Source organism: Podarcis vaucheri (genome assembly GCF_965113315.1).
Source record: "Podarcis vaucheri genome assembly, chromosome: 10".
Classification (NCBI taxonomy): domain Eukaryota; kingdom Metazoa; phylum Chordata; class Lepidosauria; order Squamata; family Lacertidae; genus Podarcis; species Podarcis vaucheri.
This window is the reverse complement of record NC_138748.1, coordinates 8,930,123-8,952,450: the sequence shown is the minus strand read 5'-3', so window position 1 is coordinate 8,952,450 and position 22,328 is coordinate 8,930,123. Positions and strand designations below refer to the sequence as shown.

General features: G+C 41.2%; 1 protein-coding gene across 6 annotated transcripts in view; it reads left to right on the top strand.

Annotated features, from left to right (window-relative positions):
- The window catches only part of ATXN7L1 (ataxin 7 like 1), a 75,829-nt gene extending 54,227 nt beyond the window's left edge, over positions 1-21,602 (top strand). For 5 of the 6 annotated variants that reach the window (XM_082239591.1, XM_082239594.1, XM_082239593.1 and 2 more), the window contains 8 exons: positions 2,520-2,797; positions 8,209-8,291; positions 9,744-10,000; positions 11,071-11,263; positions 14,803-14,924; positions 16,784-17,729; positions 18,509-18,583; positions 19,020-21,602. In XM_082239591.1, coding sequence (XP_082095717.1) covers positions 2,520-2,797; positions 8,209-8,291; positions 9,744-10,000; positions 11,071-11,263; positions 14,803-14,924; positions 16,784-17,729; positions 18,509-18,583; positions 19,020-19,061 — 1,996 coding nt within the window. In that variant the 3' untranslated portion in view covers positions 19,062-21,602. The remainder of the gene's footprint in view (positions 1-2,519; positions 2,798-8,208; positions 8,292-9,743; positions 10,001-11,070; positions 11,264-14,802; positions 14,925-16,783; positions 17,730-18,508; positions 18,584-19,019) is intronic. The other variant, XM_082239592.1, reaches the window with a different exon arrangement.
- Positions 21,603-22,328: the final 726 nt, after the last annotated feature.

Sequence of the window (22,328 nt, the reverse complement as noted above, 5' to 3'; positions counted from 1 at the left end):
TCAGTCATTGTCACTTGTGCAAAATAAAAGTTCTGAATGATTCACTTACCCATGAAGTATATGCCAACATGTTTATTTTGCTGATGCAAGTTAGCTGTGAAAGTAACTCCGTTATAATTAAATTCCAGCGCCCAACAACGGATGCTAAAACACAGCCAGAGCTGGTTTAACCATGTTGATATGATAGAATAGGGCCTCATATGCAGTGATAGCCTGACAGCACTTCTGCTAAGTCTGTGTTGGGCTCCTTTAAAATTCTGCACAGATTGGAACACAGTGAATATTCTCTCATCATGTGACTAAAGGAGCAACAGCCCTCATTCCCAACTGTAGAGAAATTTAAAAACTGGTAAACACAGGACAGATGCTGCACGTCGAAAATCTTCCATGAATGAAAGAATAGCGTATCGTGAAATGGAGAAAGATAATATGGGTTGAAGGCAAAGGAGAGCATATTGATGCATGAGACAAGAGAAGCATGGAGCTTCATGCTATCGTTCTGCCTATGGCTACATCTCTATCTCTGTATTTATACGTTTGAAGTACTGAAAACAAGAATAACAAAAAAAAAAAAAAAGGAATTGGTATTTTAAAAGGGGGGAAATTGAATACCCTTTTCAAATTCTTAAAGCAACCAGGTTAAACATTTTACAACAAGCTAACTTTAATGTGAAATTTTACAAAAGGTACTGGCCAGAATTTTGATTGTGAAATATTTTTGGCAGTCAAAGATCTTCGCAATGTCCTAATGATGCATGATGATTCAGGCTATTTTAACTTATGGCACATTTACCAAATCTCATACGTGGATGTAAAATCTGTATTGGTTAAACTGTACACTGGGTTTTTAAATGTTTGTGTCTGTTTCAGTGTATTTTCCCTTTTCACTGGGCAGTGTGCAAGGCGGTTAACATAAGTGTACTTAAAGCACATCTCTAAATAATAATATAAATAATTAATGATTAATAATAATAATAATAAGTAAAATATTAGCAAGATAACTATAAAACAGAAAAGCCTTGGTTATAAAGCCTTCAAAATAAGTTAGTTTTAATTTGGCACTGAAATCAACACAAATTATTCACAATGCCAGTGTCTATTGCCATAGTTTTCCATTGGCTAGGCAGTAGGTTTCTGGTCTAACCAGTAAAAGCTGGGGCACCCAAAGAATGGCCTACAATGAAGATCTTAAAAAATGCCAGTTTCCTTTTTTCTTTTTCTCCTGTATCAGCAACATTAGCTAAATGTGTTTTTAGTGTTGTGTGTGAAAGCTACTTCTGAGTTTGACTGAGATCAGAAAGTGAAATTAAGTATGGTAATAATATAATAAAGCAACAAGACTATAATGGAGCAAGGAGAACTTAAAGCTGAGTGCAATGATCCTTCTTGCTTGCTTTGTATACTTCTGCCAGTTCCACTTCAAAATATGTATTTGTCACTACAGTGTCTGGAAACTTTTTTTTAATTAATGAAACACTGAATCTGTTATTATAATACGATCAGTGTACATAGTCTTCTACAGAGTAAAGGTCTCTGTAGTCATAGGACTTACAATTTTGAGAGTCTGAATTTGTGCCCAGTACCACATTTTGCAGTAGTTTGGAACTGAAATACAGGTGGCAATCATTTCGCACCGGGGTTCCGTTCTGGTCCTCTATTTCAGGGTCTGTTAGATTTATTAAATGCTGTGACAATATTTAAAAGCATGCCATTAAAACCTTTAAAGACTTCTCTTCTGTCTATCAAACACTTTAGTTTGGATGATAAATTTGAAAACGTTAATATTCTTTTGACTCCTTTTATTCCCTGTGATGGGACGTGGGTGGCGCTGTGGGTTAAACCACAGAGCCTAGGACTTGCTGATCAGAAGGTCGGCGGTTCGAATCCCCGCAACAGAGTGAGCTCCCATTGCTCAGTCCCTGCTCCTGCCAACCTAGCAGTTCGAAAGCACATCAAAGTGCAAGTAGATAAATAGGTACCGCTCTGGCAGGAAGGTAAATGGCGTTTCCGTGTGCTGCTCTGGTTTGCCAGAAGCGGCTTAGTCCTGCTGGCCACGTGACCCGGAAGCTGTATGCCGGCTCCCTCGGCCAATAAAGCGAGATGAGCGCCGCAACCCCAGAGTCGGTCACGACTGGACCTAATAGTCAGGGGTCCCTTTACCTTTACCTTTCTTCCCTGTGATAGAGGCCTGCACTATACAGCCAGTAAGCCTTATAAATTTACACTATCTCAAGAGTAGGCATAATAATAATCAAAGAGAAAACATTTTTTAAAACAAGTACAGATAGGTTTTTAAAAATACATATATATCCCACCACTTATATTTTTGTGTTTAGAAGCGGCCATTAAGAAAATAGTATGCGCACATGTTAATAAACAGTATGACTAAATGTACCGGTTTTAGGTTAATTCCAGGGTTAGTGGCTGTAATGTGAAACGAAGCATGGAAGGAAGTTGAGAGACTATATGTCGCATGGTGCAGAAAACACATCTTGAAGACTTTCTCTTTGGTGTTTCAGTGTTCCTGTTCCCGTAGTCAGTCTAGAGAAAATTCCTAACCTAGTGAAGGCAGATGGTGCCAATGTTAAAATGAACTCTGCAACCACTACCACCAGCTCCACCTCCTCGGCCTCTTCATCTACCACATCCGCTCCAATTAAATCTGCTTTGACATGTAAATCGGTGCCACCATCGCCAGAAAAGATTTTGAATGGCAAAGGCGTCATAGCTCCATCAATAGACAAGAAACACCAAAATGGCACTAAAAACAGTAACAAGTCTTACAAGAGAGTTTCAGGTAAGTAGCATTGTAGCATGACTTGATGAGATCCCATCATTCTTCATTAGTAGCGTTTGTTGCTATTTCTTATATCCCATAGCTATTATTTACATAATGGTGATCTCGGCCCACATGTCAAATCTGTTTATGCGTCAATACCGAAGCACAACTTGCCTCACACTTTATATTGGTGTTCTGGTATTATTTCTTAATTTTGCAAAATGTAACGTAGGGGATGCGAGTGGCGCTGTGGGTTAAACCACAGGGCCTAGGACTTGCTGATCAGAAGGTTGGTGGTTTGAATCCCTGCAACAGGGTGAGCTCCCGTTGCTCAGTCCCTGCTCCTGCCAACCTAGCAGTTCGAAAGCACATCAAAATGCAAGCAGATAAATAGGTACTGCTCCGGCGGGAAGGTAAACGGCGTTTCCATGCACTGCTCTGGTTCGCCATAAGCGGCTTAGTCATGCTGGCCACGTGACCCGGAAGCTGTATGCCGGCTCCCTCGGCCAATAAAGCGAGATGAGCGCCACAACCCCAGAGTCGGTCACGACTGGACCTAATGGTCAGGGGTCCTTTACCTAATATAAGGTAGGAGAGAACTAAGGAACAAATTCTGTAAAAATCAAACAGGATTATCTCATAAAGAAGGCTATTGGCTGCTCTTCCCTTCAGCGGTTTTTAAATAAAATGGATTTGGATCTGAATATTGCCTTGCCCCAGTGGAAGGCGGGAACCTCTGGAACTAACCCAGTGTTCCCAAATTTGAACAAGCAAAAAAAAGCAATTGGTTTGCACAAATGAGAAATGCTACTACTTCTTCTCTCTTGGATAAAGGTAAGTGTCCTTTACTTGTCTCATTTGTCAGCATTCCCTTCATGTGAATATTCATGCCTTTGTTGGAACAAAGGCTTGCTGTAGTGACACATAGCTTTGTTCATTGCATTTCAACTGGCAATCATGCACTGTATAAACTACTAACTGTTGACTTATTACTGTACTCCTAAAAACTTAAAGATCATTTCATGTGTACTGATGGTGACCAGAAGATAGAACGCCTTCTAATGTAGGACTGTTGCTTGTACAATTCCATTTGGTCCATGATATAGGAAAAAATGTGATTTTTAAAAAATGTGTTTTGTTTGTTTTCAGCACTTAAAATCTGGACAATGCATAAAATTTGAAAAGTAAAGATAATTATTGGCTCTGGGCTCGTAGCCATGATAGACTTGCAAGATAAGGAATAGAACAAGAGAAAGGAATAGAGGATGGGAAAGGAGGAGCAACCATGGGACGCTTAGGAAATGATTATTTTCAACGGGTTGCTTTTTTTAAAGGGAAGGAACATAAAGTGGGCCTCCGGAGGAAAGATATAGATTTAAGAAGGAAGGTTAATGGGAGAATGGAGAATGTGGTGGAAGATGGAGAAATAGGAAAGATGTAGCGGTCCAAAGGTACGAAGATGCTTGAAAGCAAGAAAGTTAGTAGTAAATTGAAACAAGAGGAAAAGGGAGAATATTCAGAGCAATTCACGTGAAGAAAGGAACTGAGAGTAGGACAAAGGTCAGAAACAGGAAGACCAGAAAATAGAATCTTACAGTGAAGCAAGTCTAGAATTGAGAGTTATGTGAGCAAGAAAAATAAATGAGAATTAAGAAACATTTGAGGTGAGAAAGCAATGCTTGAACAATCAAGTCATCTTTGTTCAAATGTTGGGGGAGAAATGTACACAATGCCTGAGTAAAGTACAGTGGTGCCCCGCAAGACGAATGCCTCGCAAGACGGAAACCCGCTAGACGAAAGGGTTTTCCGTTTTGGAGGTGCTTCGCAAAACGAATTTCCTATGGGCTTGCTTCACAAGACGAAAATGTCTTGTGAGTTCCTGCGGGGGTTTTTCACTTTCCCCCCCTTTTTCCCAAGCCGCTTATCAGCTGATCCTAAGCCGCTAAGCCGCTTAACAGCTGATCCGCTAAACCGCTTATCAGCTGATCCGCTAAGCCACTTATCAGCTGATCCGTTAAGCCGCTTAACAGCTGATCCGCTAAGCCGCTTAACAGCTGATCCGCTAAGCCGCTAAACCGCTTATCAGTTGATCCGCTTATCAGCTGATCCGCTAAGCCGCTAAGCCGCTTATCAGCTGATCCGCTAAACTGCTTATCAACTGATCCGCTAAGCCGCTAATAGCGCTAATCCGCTAAGCCGCTAATGGGCTTGCTTCGCAAGACGAAAAAACTGCAAGACGAAGAGACTCGCGGAACGGATTCTTTTCGTCTTGCGAGGCACCACTGTATTAGCGCTTAACATTATGGGAGAGAAACTACAATTCTGGAGAAATTTGTCTGTGCTGAAATACCAGCTTTTGTACAAAGGAAGTTATCCACTCACCCCCTTTGATTATCCAGCTGCTTTGTGTTATTATGGATCTATGCATGTTGCTTCAAAGCTGCAGTGTCTTTTTGCAATTGGACAAGCCCAACTGGTAACTCCCTAATGAGAGACCAAATAAATGGGAAATGCACAAATATGGATGCTGTCTTTCTAGCAGACAATTCAGATTACTTCGTATATGTATAGTTTTCATTATCTCATTTTAGTGGTTTAGTTCAAAGGCAGCAACAGGGGCATTTGGCTCAAGACTGTGTGCCCGTGTCATTCAGCACTGTGATGCTTCTATGAAATGAGTGAAAAGCTTTCCAGGAAGTTTTATTTTTCTCAAAGAATTGACTTTTAGCAGGCCTGTGCAATAAAAGAACATTGAAAGATTGTATTTGAACATTAATGGTTATTTGGCACGTTTTATTAATACCTTAGAAATGCTAAACAGTAATTGGTTTGATAGGTATTTGAATGTACACATTCGTATTAGCATAGTTATATAGATGTTCTAAGAAGAGATGAACTTCCCACCATAGCATTAGTCTAATAATAGCAGCTTCCTGTCCTCCTAGACTTTATTATGTGTTGCATAGTACTTGCATCACAGATCTGGCACTCATTTTTGGCCCCAACTTTCATGATTAGGGGGGGTCTCTTCTTAATTTTTTACCATGCATGTGTTTGGATGTTAGTGCAAACAGTTACAGATAGGTAGCCGTGTTGGTCTGCCATAGTCAAAATAAAAAAATTCCTTCCAATAGCACCTTAAAGACCAACTAAGTTAGTTGGTGCAAACAGTGAGAGTCACCTTCTCTGGGGTTGCGACGCTCATCTCTTCTCTTACTCTGACTTAGTTGTGGGTCCTGACCCACCAGCTGAAGTATAGCTATACCTCTCCATGTTTCTCTCAGTTTAAGTACACTTTACAACATCCTCTGCCCAGAGATGATAGCGAAGAGGCAATGTTGGTTTGACAGTAAAGGCTGTGAGTGGTATGCTATACGGAGTAAATGAATAGTATCCTCTTTCTCAGCATTGGCTGGTCCCCAATTGGAGTATGGTGTTCCGCACTAGGTGCCACAATGAAAGAACATTGTCAAAAAAGAGGAAAAGTTCAGAGGATTCTGTGATGAGGGTGACAGAAGGTCCAGCAGGCAAGTCATATAAGGAAAGGCTGAAGGAGTTGGGTATGTGTAACCGAGACAAGATTAAGGGCAGAACAATATTTTAAAGAATGCCAGAAAGCAAAGTTGGGAACGTATGTTTACCACAGTTAGCAAGGGAGCACAATTAAATGACCTGTTAAACATGTAATACCAAACTGTGATCTGGCATTACATGAGCAAGTCTTGGGCTTGCATGTTCCCTTGTCCCTCATGCACTCCAGTTCCCTCACTGACTTCAGTTTTGGGCAAACCATAGCTTGCAGTCGCATCCAAATGAGCATGCTATGGTGTATGCTTTTCTCCTGACATTAAAAATGAAACAAACAAAAAAAAACCTTGGTGGAGAAATAGAACAAAATAAACACAAGAAAGATCTTTGTAATTAGTGCATAATTATGCCATATTCAGGAGTGTTTGCAACCATTCGTAAGAGCTAATGCTAGACCTTTAACATGCAGTCTGCCAAAAGTTGCAAGTGGCAAGAAATTGGTAGGAAATGATCCTCTGAGAATTCTTATCATATTCTTGGTTCTGTTATGTAATAGTAAAAATGACGCATTTTATTGTGGGAAAGTCTTCTGATCCCATAAATTTCACCACTCATGCTTTGATCAGAAATACAGAATCATCTGACCCTTGCAGATTGAGAAAGGGGCATGTCTGTTCTGTTTTTGAATGACATACCTTGAGAGGCACATACTTAAATTTAGTGTTGTGCTTTGTTTAAATGGCAGGATCTAAACGCTGTTCTGTATTAGGGAAACACTTTTTCATGTTTACGATGCCTTTGTGCATGCAGATTGGGTCCAATCCTTGACCTTAAGTGGGGAGCCTATGGCTCTACCGAACGCTCATTTTCTTCAACTCCCATTGACCAGTACAGACAGTGATGATGGGAGCCATAGGTGCCAACTCCCTGGGGCACTGACAAAAGTCCCCATGAAGGAGCCGGGCACCCACAAATTTTGGTGCCAGGGCCATGCACACAGCATGGCACCCAAGGCCCTGGGCACCCACAGTCACTGGGCCAAGCTGGCACTCCTGATGGGCGCTGTAGTAAGACAACATCTGGAAGCTAGTGGTTCCCTATTCCTGGCTCTGTAAAACCTTTTGCCTGGATGGAAGAGTGAACAGGTAAGCTACTGCATGGGAGCTGATCGAAAACGGTTGTCAGCCCTGATCTAGCCCAAGGCAAGTGTAACCAAAACAGGATGACTGGCCGTTGCTTTGATCCTAAGAGTATGAGTAGCCCATAACTTTTCTGATAGAGCAGTTGGGAGAAGGTGCTCGTTTTGTCCAAGCCACAGGAAATGGAGGGAAGGAAGAGAATAGTTTCACATGCCTTCTAACAGGTGCGAGAGTTCTTCTGCACACCTACGCCCATTGCAAGAAGCCTGTAGCCTCCATCGATCTGTCTTCCTCCAGGTCTTTCATTACATTTCATATTGAGCTTAGTGAAGTGCTAATAAATCCATCCGTTACACAAGAACAGTATGGAAAGCAGGCCTGCACCAGCCGTTCCCTTTGCTACATTAAATGCTCTGCTGTTAAGGGGTAGGTGATGCTGGTGGGGTCGTTTTCAAGCTTCAGTTCAAGAAGCAGAGCGGAACAGAGAAAGTAGCTTTGTTACTAACTAGATAGGAATCTTGCTAAGTTTCTGTGAGAGTGAAGTGTCTGTGAATCTGTTGTCTGCAAGCATCATACCTTGATGTAGGTATGCTAAAACCAGAATGTGTTAGGAAAAGTACAATATCTTTATATATTTATTCTCATCTGCACCATTAAAGTGTATTTAGTTTTTGTTTCATGTCACTTTAAACATGTTAAGGGTTTTTTTATAAAAAAGGGAGAAAACCCTCTCACTTTATTACAATTATTATTTTCAAACAGAAAGAGAGTTTGACCCAAATAAACATTGTGGAGTATTGGATCCTGAGACAAAGAAACCCTGCACAAGATCACTCACCTGCAAGGTAGTTTTCTTGTTAATTTAAATATATATAATGCTTTGCTGTGACTGACATTTTTACTAATGTATAAAGGTCATTCTAATACGTCGTGTATTTTTAAATAGCCAAGAGCAACCCCATATTAAATCAAAAGGGTGATTTGGACACTGTGGTTATTCGTTGCCAAACATATGAATGAATGAATGAATGAATGAATGAATGAATGAATGAAAACAATAGTTCTGCAGTAGTGCAGTCCTCATTTATGGATAGGCTTTATCTTTTTTTTCTTTTTGTAGCTAATGCATAGGGGTTAAGCACTTGATGCTGGATGAAGTGTTGATGGCTGGAGGAGTAAGGGAGGCTGACAAGGCATTTAATGGCAGGTTTCAGGCATTGGAGTGCAAGGAGGGACAGCAAGAGGAACCAAACAAAAATCCCTTTAAGTGGAGTAAGCATCTCCCTGTCTCTTCTCAGTACTGGGGAGGGCAGAAAGGAGCTTGTCTCACCGTAGGAGGTCCCAAACTCAGGCCTCCAAAGCCCAGACCAATGTTATCTGACCAGGAATATCCAGTTTGGTGGTTTCCAATTAAAGGGTTGAAGCACACAGACGTATCTGAGCTGTTTGTCCTATATGACAACTTACTCCCTTAGCTAAGGAAAATCCTTTTAAGGCCATAATTTAACAGATTACAAAGGGGTAGGGGAGAATAGTAATATTTGCCTTCCCTTTTAAGAAATGTGGAAAAGTCAGAGTGAATCTGAGTGACTTCAGCATTGCAGCTCCTGTTTCAGAGTAAAGAAAATATTATTTTTGACTGATTGACCCAAACTGAGAACCCTTGTCTTTAGGATATATTGCCTTTTGTAAAGACAAGAACACCTGCTTTCTACCCATTCATTTAAAAACAAAAGGAAAATATTCCTGCAACTTTGTTTTGAATGAATTCAAGAGTTCTTTTTTTTTTTTTTTTTTTGGTTTGGTTTTATTCTCTTTGTAAACTGCTTTGAGGATTTTTTAAAACTGGTGTATAAATTTTATGACATAAATAATAAAGAAACTTGTAGATGAAAACCTATTGAACATTTATGTTGAAGGTACAGAGAATGCAATTTCCAGGTCTGGTTTGCAATTAATTTACACAATAACATCATGGAACTTGTGCTATTTCCTGGATTAATATATTCTAACTGTTTTTATATTCACACCCCCATTTTTTAAAACCACAATGCTCTGGTTATGCTACTAATGTGTAGAGTGTTTTCATGGAAAGATTTCTTATCACCAAAATAATGTTTCATTAAACCGTATGTGCCTCCGAGGACAGGTGAACTAACCTGTATAGAAGAACTGTTTCGTCTTGTCATAAAATCAATGATCAGTGAAATATTTCTAGCTATCTTCTAGATTAATATTTTAATTGATTTTTATATTTACACCCCCCCAAAAAAAATTTCAACTACCCTATTTTTTAGACTCATTCACTTAATCACCGGCGAGCAGTTCCAGGCCGTAAAAAACAGTTTGACATTCTCTTAGCTGAACACAAAGCTCGATCGCGGGAAAAAGAAGTAGCAAAAGACAAGGAGCATCCGCAATGTATAAGGGAAACTTATCAGCCCCAGCCTGTGCTAGTCCAAGACGCTCCGTCGGGAACATCAGTGAACTCTGGGCAAGAGCCCAAAGGAACGTCGCCTGCAAAATCAAGACTGCCCAATTCCGCATTTCCTAGGTAAGGATTTTGGCATTCAGTGAGCATTTCCACAGGAAGTAGTGGGCCCAGGGAAATGCCAAATTATGATATGAGCAAGCTCAAATACAGTGGCGTGGATAAATTATGGAAATCATATTTATTTGTGTGTGTGTGTGTGTGTGTGTGTGTGTGTGTATACACACACACCTCGTGTGCAGTGCAAAATTTTAGAGACTGAGGGGACTCTAGCAAGAACCAGGAACTTGTTTTCCAACTGCTTTCCACAATCAGGGCTTGAAAGTTGCACCTTTTTAATGAAGTAGGAAATGATCAGGATCCATTCTGAATTTCATTCAGAATTCTGCAATTCAGTTCCTGATAAAAGTCCCTGCAGACTTCAAGCCCTTCTAAATTTCTGATATCAATGTCATAGTAAATCTACTATACTTCAAAAGCTTCTGTGCTTTCTGTGTAGTGGGGGCATTGAACGTTGCAGCATTTTGTATCTTCTCCTTTTCTGTAGGAAATGTCTATTTTCCGATCCAAACTTTCTGTCTAGCAGTAATGCATTTAATGTTTCAATACTAATGGCATTTTGAAGATGGATTTTTGTAAAAGGTTTTTATGTGCATAGTTTATTGAAACGCACACAGCTCAATCCTATGCACATTTATTCAGAAGTCAGTAACAAAGAATTCAGAGGGACTTACTGCTTACTTAATGTGTTTGTAGTACAGGTGACTCTCCACTTAGTGGGGGTTACGTTCAGGAGATAGCGCGGAAAGCCAAATTGTGTATAGTCAAAGCACATTGGGTTCAATGGTGGGTGGGATTGCCAACGTCTTTTTTCCTGTAAGCCCATCCCCCTTTTATTTTATTTTTTGCAAAGTGTGTAAAGCTGAATGCACACAAGATAAATGTGTGTAAGTTGTGAGTTAGTTGTATAAGGCTTCCATCGGAAACATGCTTAGGATGTAATAAGTTTTATTGAGCATGGTGACATATACTCCAGCATAAGTATGTGTTGCAGTATCCTGCTGTAAGTTTCCTTTTAGCTAGGAAGGTAGTTGTGGAGTTTGAACCCTGTGTTGGTCATTTTACCCTCTTAGGCCTTCCTCTGCAAACAGCATAAATAGCACTAGTTCTTCAAACCATGGTGGTTATGCTCCAGAACTGCCTCTGCCTTCTATGGGAGGAGATCTGCCTAGCAGATTATCTAGTGATGAGGGCGAAGTGGAGGGATCCGAAGAATCTGAGAAGTTAGACTGTCACTATTCCGGACACCATCCTCGACCTCTTGGGGTATGTCTTTTTATCTCCAGTAACCCTGTTCATTGCTGACATTTGTGACTGGCTGTATACACGTACGAAAGAGGTACCTCATTGCACCTTATTAACAAACTGGCTGTTTTTGCATGTAATGCTAAACCATGGTTTGCTTAACCTAAGTATGATTTGCCTAAACATTTGAACCTGCTCTGAGCAAGTAACCATGGTTTGGATTTTAACAAGCCACCATTTGAACTCATGATTGCTTGGCTTATGAATGGCGGCTTGGTACCATGGTTTGTCATTCCACCCAAACCTAAGATCATGGAGTAACCTTGATTTGTTTGAGCACCCCACCCCAGCTATTCACCAACATACAAAGGCAAGGCTGTTAGAAAATGAAACTACTCCCCAGGCTAAATGACCTGTGCTGGGTTCTTTTCCAGAAGTAGCCCTCTCTCTTGATACTGACTTTCTCCGCCCAACTCTTCCATGGCATGTCCTAATTTACTTTGTAATTCATAATCGAAGGCAAGGGTGAGTGAGGAACCTGTGAACCTCCAGATGGTGCTGGTGTTCCACCACCCCTCACAGCTGACCATGTTGTCTAGGCTGATGGGAGCTGGAATTCAACAATGTTGGAGGTTCTCAGGTTCTCCATCCCTGATCTGAGGTCTCCCAAGTTGGTGAGCTGCCCTGCCCAACGCTGCTCAAACTTTGTATGCCAACGTCAGCCTACCCAACTGTACCGTTGCATTGCTGCAGATCAGTCAGTCATGTTGAATGATACAGACCACAAGCTGTGAACGTGCAGATAATAATAATAATAATAATAATAATAATAATAATTTTTATTTATACCCCGCCCTCCCCAGCCAAGGCCGGGCTCAGAGCAGCTTACAAGCAATAATAAAAACAAGTTGAATGATTACAACTTAAAAACAAAATTAAAATACAACATTAAAATATTGAAACATTGAAATATTAAAATGTAGCCTCATTGCAGGAGGAGAAGGAAAAGAAAAAAGAAAGAGAGGGAGGGAATCAAATTGGCTCCAAGCCAAAGGCCAGGCGGAACAACTCTGTCTTACAGGCCCTGCGGAAAGAAATCAGATCCTGCAGGGCCCTGGTCTCATGAGGCAGAGCGTTCCACCAGGCCGAAGCCAGTGTTGAGAAGGCCCTGGCTCTGGTTGAAGCTAATCTGACTTCCTTAGGGCCCGGAACCTCTAGGGTGTTGCTATTTATGGACCTTGAGGCTCTCCTTAGATATAATTGCTTCTATCCATAGTGATGTTAAAGTAGGGACATAGATTTGTGTTTCAGGTAGAAGGCAGCCCATTAATACTGAAAAACAACTGAATGTAAGATGGCCTCAGGTGAGACTTGAAATTCCACCTAGTGATTGAAGGCAGAAATTCCACCTAGTGATTGAAGGCAGAAATTCATTTGCAGATGCTCCTGGACCATAGTTCACTCTGTGACCACTCCGAGAGCCAGTGTGGTGTAGTGGTTAAGAGCGGTAGATTCGTAATCTGGGGAACCGGGTTTGCGTCTCCACTCCTCCACACGCAGCTGCCAGTCACACTTCTCTGAAGTCTCTCAGCCCCGCTCACCTCACAGAGTGTTTGTTGTGGGGGAGGAAGGGAAAGGAGAATGTTAGCCGCTTTGAGACTCCTTCAGGTAGTGATAAAGCAGGATATCAAATCCAAACTCTTCTTCTTCTTCTGTTTCTGGCTTCACCTTGAGTGTTTGTTGAGCACACACTTTACCTCCTTCCTTCAATTTAGGTGTGTTTTTACTCATTTGTTCCCTTCTTGGTTTGTGTATATGTTTTCCATGGAGCCCATCTAGATGCCTATTTTCCATTAAACTCTCTCTCTCTTTCTCTGTCATATCAGTTTGTCTGTCCATTCCCTAGGCTAGTTCCTGAGGTTTCCCCGCTTTCCCATTCCTACCTTTTGCCTTTAAGTAGTAATAATAAAAGAGCCCTTTGTCACCTGTGTCCATTTTCATCTTTTTCCTGCTCCACAGAAGCCCTTCCCTTTGTGAAGGTTGTGCCCCCGGTCGTTCTTCCTTCTCTGTCTCCAGCAGACCTGTCGTGCCCCAGACTTCTTGTTTTGTTGTTGTTTAGTTGTTTAGTCGTGTCCGACTTTTCGTGACCCCATGGACCAGAGCACGCCAGGCACTTCTGTCTTCCACTGCCTCCCGCAGTTTGGTCAAACTCATGCTGGTAGCTTCGAGAACACTGTCCAACCATCTTGTCCTCTGTCGTCCCCTTCTCCTTGTGCCCTCCATCTTTCCCAACATCAGGGTCTTTTCCAGGGAGTCTTCTCTTGTTTAGCTCCAAGCAAAGTGTTTTGCAGCAATTAGGGAAAAGCAGAAGTGCTTCCTTAAATGATGCACACAGCTCTCTTGCCAAACCAGAAGGCTGTGTTTTGGCCTCTGTGGTTTATGTAGATGCAAGTGACCCCTGCCCCTCCCAGCTTGAGGATGGTTTAGTGAAGCATCACCTTTGGGATCATGAATGTGCCTCAGGAGATTTCAGCGGCCCCATCTGATGCCCATCTCTCCCACTGGGTTGGAGGAAAGAGGAGCCAGGAGCAGCGGTGTACGTCTTTTGCCTTATTGCCACTGGTCTTGTGTTCTGTTCTCTGTATGGCTTGTCATAAAAGAACCAGCCATATGGTTCAAGTGATACCCAGAAGCTTCTGCAAATGAACAGCACTTCCTGACTTCAATCACTAGGTGGAACTCAAGTCCCACCTGAGGTCATCTTTAGATGTATTTAGAACAGGCATAGGCAAACTCGGCCCTCCAGGTGTTTTGGGACTACAACTCCCATCATCCCTGACCACTGATCCAGCTCGATAGGGATGATGGGAGTTGTAGTCCCAAAACACCTGGAGGGCCGTGTTTGCCTATGCCTGATTTAGAAGAATGATTTCACAGTAAGTCCAAAGATCCTTAACTAATTTGCAATCTTGGCTCCCTATAGTATACCTTGAAGCTCTTCTGGTTTCAAGAATATTTTTTGTTTTAGTGTATTTGTGTGAAATTCCTTATCTCATTTAATCTAATAGTAGATTCTACTTTTTTTACCAGGTAGATAACCTAGGAGTGAAAGTAAGATAATAGCTATTATAAAGCTAATAACATCCTCTAAAATTATAGTATTTAAGGCTGTAGCTTTTGCAAATGCAAATGTTAATGCAATTTGTGGCTTCTCCCCTGCTGTGTTTTGTGATGACTTGCATCTTACTAGAGGATGCATGCACAGCAAGCCAGAGACCACAATATATATATATATTTACGGCAGCATAAATTTAGGGATGTTAGTTACAGATACCAAAAGTGATATACATCCAAATCACCTGAAAATGAAATCAAGTTTTGGGGTAAAAGGAGAAAGCCATAGGTATTTACTAATGCAATTATTTTCACTAGACTCAAATAGATAGCAGACTAATCTCTATTTAGTTAGCATTTTTAAACTTCTGTAGTCAATGTATTGATCAGTAGCATCCTGTGATTTTTGCAAGATCCCTATATCTTTTCCCCTTTATCCTTTCCAGTTTTGTTCATTTGGAAGTCATTTGATGGGAAGAGGTTACTATGTATTTGATAGAAGATGGGATCGTTTTCGACTAGCACTGAATTCCATGGTAGAAAGACACTTAAACTCACAGATGTGGAGGTAAGTAAACAGCTTCTGCTTTCATGTTATCCTACAGGTCTAAGGGTGGGGTATGAGAGCAGAAAATAATGCCAATGTATTTCAGATCTGTCAGCTCAAAGGAGTTTTTTTTTGGGGGGGGGAGCGGGTAAGCCCCATGCTGCATATAATTGATCACAACACACAGTGCATGCACCCATTTGAATGGCAATGCCCATCAACTTTGGGGGGGGGCAACCCCCTCAAATCTATTATTTTGGGGGAGGGGCTGAAGGGACTTTGGTCCCTAGAAGTTGGCTCCTATGGCCCCTTTGGTTTCAGATAGTGCATGGATAGATGAGTCTAAAAAGCCCATGACACAAATTTTCACGGCCCTCTAGAGTCTAGTGGCTGTGGTGGTTCATTTACCAGAATTAATGAATTTAGTGTTAACTCTGGAAGTGTATATACTCGATTCTGACTAAACTAAAAAAACACAGGACTGTAGAGGTAGAAAAGGTGCAGAAACAATCGAGAGGTTTAGAGAACCTTCTTCATGGGGAAACGTTAGAATGTTTGGAGTTCAGTATTGCTTTGTTTTAACCAGGAAAAAATGTGAATGAGAGACATAACAGGTTTATACCATTATGGATAGTATTCAGAAGTGGATCAAGCGAAGTTCTATACTCAACTCAACCAGCTTGATTGGCCTGACAGATTCCGGGCAGCCCCCCCACCCAAAAGAGAAGTATTCTGCACAATGTATTCAGTGTCAATGCCACAATCTGTGGTGATATCCACTGGCAGAAATGGCTTTAAAGGGATTTATACCAATTCATAAGGGTTCTCAGAGGCTGTTTGTCTTGATGGCTAAATGAAGCCTCCACTGTGACCATAGGATAGAAAATTGCCAGAAGATCTTGTGTCTCTTCCTTGTTCGCTGTGTGACCCCCACAGGGCCTGGGCCGTTAAAAGCAAACTCGGCGAACTTCTGAAGATTGGGGTTGTGATTGCCATTTGCACTGTCTTGAACTTGGATGTTGTCACTTGTAACATTTGCCTGAAGGACCATGGCTCACTTGTTCTTTAGTGGTAATTTATTGATGACCGCCCTGAGACCTCCAGGTATAGGGCGGTATATAAATTCAATAAATAATAATAATAATAATAATAATAATAATAATAATAATAATAATAATGTACAAGAGTTGGAACTTTGGGGGGTCAGACTTGGTACATAGTCTTCTGTTAACTTTGCACATCCCAATACTAATTGGTTGTTAATGTTTATGATAGTCCTTCTATATTTGAAGTTATTTGGATTGCAGTAGATTGTCTGGTGAATTCAAGGAACTTGCCTGGTAGAGGGAGGGAGGGCTGGGGGAGGCGTAAACAACATCTCCCATCCCCTGCAGTGTCTCCTGGTGATGGCAGGAGAATGGGAGAAATAGGACTTAACTGCTTAGGAAACCTACTCTGACACTTGAGTGGTTCAGGCCCAGTTCTGTGTATGATTTGAGTACTAACAACACAACTGTGGTGTTGCTTCTTTTTGAGAACCCAGATTAAACTCAATTGATCAAAGTAAGTTTAGGAGCGTTCCTGATTAACTGGTAAGTAGAAAAGAATGGAAGGAAATTTCACATAAGACGGCTGGGCAGGGAAGTTGGGAGAGCATACGTGATTGAGTGGCATATACCCTCAGTCCAGTGTGAAGTAAGAGGAGGCCCAGTTGCAAGAATCTGGAAATAAATCCCAAAATGTAATGAATTGGAACTGGTAAATTAAAACTATCCAATAATTCTTATTTGTGTGTATGTGTTTATTGCTCAGTCCTTGTAGCTAAGCTGAGTTAGGAGGTGCCCGAACCTCAAAGTATTTTTTTTTCTTTCCTGTTACAGGAAAATCCCTCCTGCGGTGGATAGTCCGATGCCCTCTCCAGCAGCACATATCTCCACCCCTTTTCCAGCATCGGCTTTGCAACCTTTCAGCAATCCTAGTGCAGTGTATATTCCTTCGGCGCCCGTCAGTTCAAGAATACCTTCTTCCTACTTGATGACTTCTGCCATGTTGTCCAACGCGGCTTTTGTGACTGCATCGGATACAAATTCCATTATGTCGCACACTATGGCGTTCCCTCACGTGGCTGCCAGCCTGAGTATTATAGACTCGACATTTAAGACCCCGTCGGCCATGTCACCTGTGCCAGCGGTTATCCCTCCCCCATCCCACAAGCCATCCAAAACGAAAACCAGCAAATCCTCAAAAGTCAGAGATCTCTCGTGCCGCGGTGATGAGTCTTCTAGCAACAAAAAGAAAAGGCCGCCCTCTTCTTCTTCCTCGCTGTCTTTGCAGACTTCCTCGTCCCCCTCCTCTTCCTTTTCAGGGTCTCACAAAAAGAACTGCGTTTTGAACCCGAGCTCGACCTTGAACTCTTATCAGGCCACATCTTCCTATAACAGTCTGTCTGTGCACAATGCAAACAATGGAACAACCCCACTCAGTGCCAAATCGGAGTCCTCAGGAGGACGGACTTTGTTATCAAGTAGCTCAGCAGACTCGGTGAAACACATGAGCATCGTAGTAAACAGTATTGACTCTTCCGGTTTGCCTGTGCCCTCCCTCCTCCACCATTCAGGGGACCACTCCCTAACAGCACACAACGCCGTGTCCTCGCTCCCCCTTTGTTTTGACAAATCGGAAGGGAAGAAACGCAAAAACTCTAGTTCTAGTAGCAAAGCCTGTAAAATCACTAAAATGCCTGGTATGAATAGCGTTCACAAAAAGAGCACTGCCAACCTTATTCCTACGGTGCCAGATACTCCAAACAGCTCCATCTCTCGGCAGGTAAGGGTTTCACGAGTCTGTCGGGTCTCGTTTCCCTGACTTGGCAGGGGCAAAGCAGCCTGGCGGATGTATTAGGATGCCCACAGTGGTGAACCGCTGAGGGAGCACCCAGTCGGCCTCCTGTCCAACCATTGTAATGCACAGCTCCAGCCAGCCTCCGTTGGCCTGTGAGTGAGCAATGAGGTTGAACAAAGGTTGCATCTCCCGTTCCGCTCCCGGCTGCAGAGGCAACTTCCTGGTTTCTTATACCACCGTTACTCAACGGTCAGCCGCAAACATTTCCCAGGATAGCCTGACATCTGCATGATACATTACTGAAAATGAGAGCCACGTGTTCCATATTGCTTTTAAATGAGAGTATGTTAATAGGGAGTTAAATCATGGGTCGGCAAACTAAGGCCCGGGGGCCGGATCCGGCCCAACCGCCTTCTAAATCCGGCCCGCGAGCGGTCTCGGAATCAGCATGTGAGTAGAATGTGTCCTTTTATTTAAAATGCATCTCTGGGTTATTTGTGGGGTCTGCCTGGTGTTTTTACATGAGTAGAATGTGTGCTTTTATTTAATGTTATTTGTAGAGCATAGGAATTCGTTCATTTCCCCCCTCCCCAGTATAGTCCGGCCCCCCACAAGGTCTGAGGGACAGTGGACTGGCCCGCTCCTGAAAAAATTTGCTGACCCTTGATTAAGTGAAGCAATAGATTTTGAGAGTACACTTGCTTTTATGGCAGTTCTCTATGGTTTCTGCATCTTGCCTTCTGAATACTGTTTGTACCTTGCAGATTGGAAAAAATAGCAGTGTAGCTTTGTCTCAGTCCAGTCCTTCAAGTACACCGAACCCAGTGCACAACAAACAAGTGAGTTGCATTTTACAAATTTTCCTGAAGTGGTTATATAACCAGTTTGTTGACCAGTGTTTTTAATATAAACTACCGAAGCTGCACACGTTTATTGCACACGTTTAGAAGCCTGCATTAAATCATTACAGTACTTCTTATAAAGCCACTCATCTCTGTCTGGCAAGTCAGAATTCTGCCTAGCCAACTGTCGGGAAGGTTCTGTAAACTGGTAGTATGTTGGGTTTTGGGGTGATACCTAGGACCTCTGGTTTGAGCATGAATTACTCAGTTTAGTGGGTTGCTGCAAAATGTGGGGTTCCGACTGCAAAAGGACTGCAAAACTTTGGCACCAGTTTGGAGGGTATCCCAAATTTTGGGGTTTGTAGTTAATTAAGTTCATGTAGTGGAGCAAAATGTTGCATTGTTTTACAATCAACTCTTATCTTTCTTCCAGAAGACGTTAAACCGGACTGGTAGGATAAGGACTCTTCCATAACAAGGAAAAGCAGCCAGCCTATAATCTCTCTCGGTTTAGCAGCCCTACTCTGGTTTCTTATTTTATTTTCTGTCTCTTGCAGATAAAATTTACTTAATATTTTTGGTGGGTTTTTTTAAAAAAACACAAATGTTTTTAAATCTACATAAAACTGTGGCATATTTCAGTTCTTCAATATACATCGGCCTCTGATCTGTGCAATCTGGTTTGATTCGGATTCAAGCTTTTAAAAGCAAATTGTTGCATTTCCCCCTTTTTGTTTCTTGCAACAAATGACAGCAGTGAACATTCCGAAATAATGCAATGTGTGGTTATATTATATTTAAAACACCCCTTCATTGTTTAAAATTTACAGTAACTTCTGTATTTATTATTTATTATTGTCCTAGTGCATTTCTCAGCAGTAACTAACAACTGTGTGGCCAGAAGTTTCACTGACATAGTTCAGAGATTTCAGTGTGCAAGCACCTCTTGTGGATTATGGTATTCCTAATCTGCTCAATGTACTGAAGGGTTTATTCAATTTGTTCCCAGTGAGATTAATAGGAGCGCCATGTGAAAATTTCCTCCACAAAGAATCTATACTACTGTTTTCCTTAATGAAACAATTTGTTCTTTGAAAAGACAGGAGCTGAGCATACTGAATTTGTATCAGTTAGAATTGCACTGACAATGTTTTACAGGAATTACTGCTTTTAAAAAAAATAAAGGTAGATTTTGAAATCAGGAACTTAATAATACTAGGGTACTGCAAAATTACTACAGAGCAGTTAATTTTTATTTCTACAGTGTTAAAAGTGCACTTAAATGCTGGTTTATTTACATCTCAAGGGGGCAGGAAGCCGTTTACTTTTGGGGGGGTGGAAGGCTTAAGGAAATTTTTAAAGCTTATACAATGTTTAACAATTGTAAACACGGCTAGGCCCTTTGGGGGGAAATTAGAAGATATTCTTAAAGTAAAATTTTATAGTGTTAATTTTGTAATTTATGTTTTGCTATTTTTGGGAAGTGACAGGAATAGTTTCATGAACAATATGAAACTTAGGAAAGTTTTAAGCAATGCTTATATTTTTCATGTACTTTTGAGTTATGGTTTTATTGTACATTTCTTCAGCCTGAAAAAAGTGTACATATCTTTGTTATTTTTGCACAATTTTTGTCTTCAGTTGTAGGAACAGAGCCTTGTTGACTTTTTTTATCTATAAAAAAACTAATTTATTTTGTGTTGTACAACTGCAGGAGTTTTAAAATCTCAGTAAGAAAACACCATCTGATAAGTGAACTGCTGTTTTCTACTCCTAGAGGGGAAACAGGGGTGGTGAGATTCAGTGGCTGCTTCTGATAATTAATGTCACTCAATGACCGAAGGAGCAATTGAGTCGTGTTAAGAATTCCTTAGCTCTTAACATGCATCTGTTATGTAAGAAGCTGGACTGGGGAGTGTTCTTTGCTGCTTATGTATGTATCCTTTTATTTTCAGTGGCATCGGTCTGAAAGCATTTTGGAAACCAAGTAAAAACCTCATACTTTTTTTAATCCCCTGCAATTTTTTAAAAAATCACCAATTGATTTTATACGTGCTAAAATGTCCAGCCTGAAAAGTGAAATGCAGGTGTTTGTGTTTTTTTTAAAGGATTTGAACTGGACCAGCCTATAATGTATTATTAGTGTAGCATTCATTCAACAGTTGCTTTTCCTTTTTCCTTCCTCCCACCTTTGCCTGAAGACTTTGTGATTCGTTTCCAGCAATAGAGGCTCAGAAGCTTTGGTTGTTACACATACGCAATGCATAGGCCCTTCAGCCATATTAAAAAAACAAAAGCGACTTGGATAACTTGTATGCCTTCTTTTGTATCAATGTTAACAATTGTACATAGTGCTGATCAAACTTTGTAGAGAATAGTTTATACAGCATATTCTATTACTGCTGATTCTCAGTGAACTATTGTTTGGGAAAAAAGAAAATTTTCTATTTACACCTTATATTTTGTTATGCTGTTGGCCCATGGCACTTTAACAAAACTCTGTGGGTTTTGCATAGCTGGTCAGTCATGGGGAATATTAACTGTTGCACAGAAATGACTTTGCACCTCCTGTATTGTGCTTTCCTACTACAGATTTTAGAATCTTTTTCCAGAAGACTTTTGAAGAAAGCATGTCCAATCATTCTAAAAGAAAATGCCATATGTGTACAGTCAGTTTCTTTTCTACAAACCCATATTTTGTAACACTAAGTATTTTCATTCTTCGTTCTGCACCTTTTATGTATTAGCAGTATCAGAAAGAGCCCATTCCATGCTTGTGAAAATTGTGTCGGAAGTAAGGTGTAAATAATAAAACTTTATGGCTTACAGTTTTGAAAAAAGAACAAACATGTATCTGACTGATACTGCCACAGTTCAACACCAGGCCTGGAGATATTCTCTAGTGAGCGATTGTATTTCTTTTGTTTTGGGGTTACATTTTGTTTTTGCTTTATTATTATTATTATTTTTTGTAACATGGCTTTGTAAATAAAATAATTTATATGTTTGTAAGAAATAGGTGAAGTGTTTTTATTAGCTTTTGAAGGAAAGTTACCTTTGGGAAACTTTTTTCTGTTTCATGCAGCGTCAACCAGTGCTTCTGTTACCTCATTTTGTCACTGTTGTAAATACAAGGCAATCACTTAGGACTGGGGTTCACTCTAAAATGTCACCATTGATCCATCCAGGTCCAGCTCACATGAAGAAGTAGGTTTCTGTGGGGATTTTCATCCCCACTCCTTTCTACTTAAGAGGCGGTGGCGGCGGCTGCTGGGATAGGAGGGTTGGGGTGTGGGGAGTCCACAATTCATAGCTTGTTCAGATGGTTCTGCCCCCAAGATGGAGAATTTCAAGCTCAGGAGCAGGTAGTACATTCACAGGTCAAGTGTTTTGGTCTCTTCGTGGTAGACTCAGAGACACCTTAGTCAAGAGTGGTGCTCTAGTCTACACCCTTAATATTAGGACCTGATCCATTTTGAAGAAGGGAAGACACACAATGTTCTTCCTGCCATCGCACAGACTCAAGAAAACAGTAACCCCAAGGAAGCAAAAGATATACATACCTTGTTCTTAGCCAACCATCTTTAGAGACACTTGGCTGGAGAGGAGTGCTGTAATTTAAACCAGTGGTGTCCAAACTTTTTTCAAAGGGGGCCAGATTTGATGAAGTGAAGGGCTGTGAGGGCCGACCAAAAGAAGAAGTTGTTGACCTTTATTTCATCCCCACCCCTTGTTGATTAAG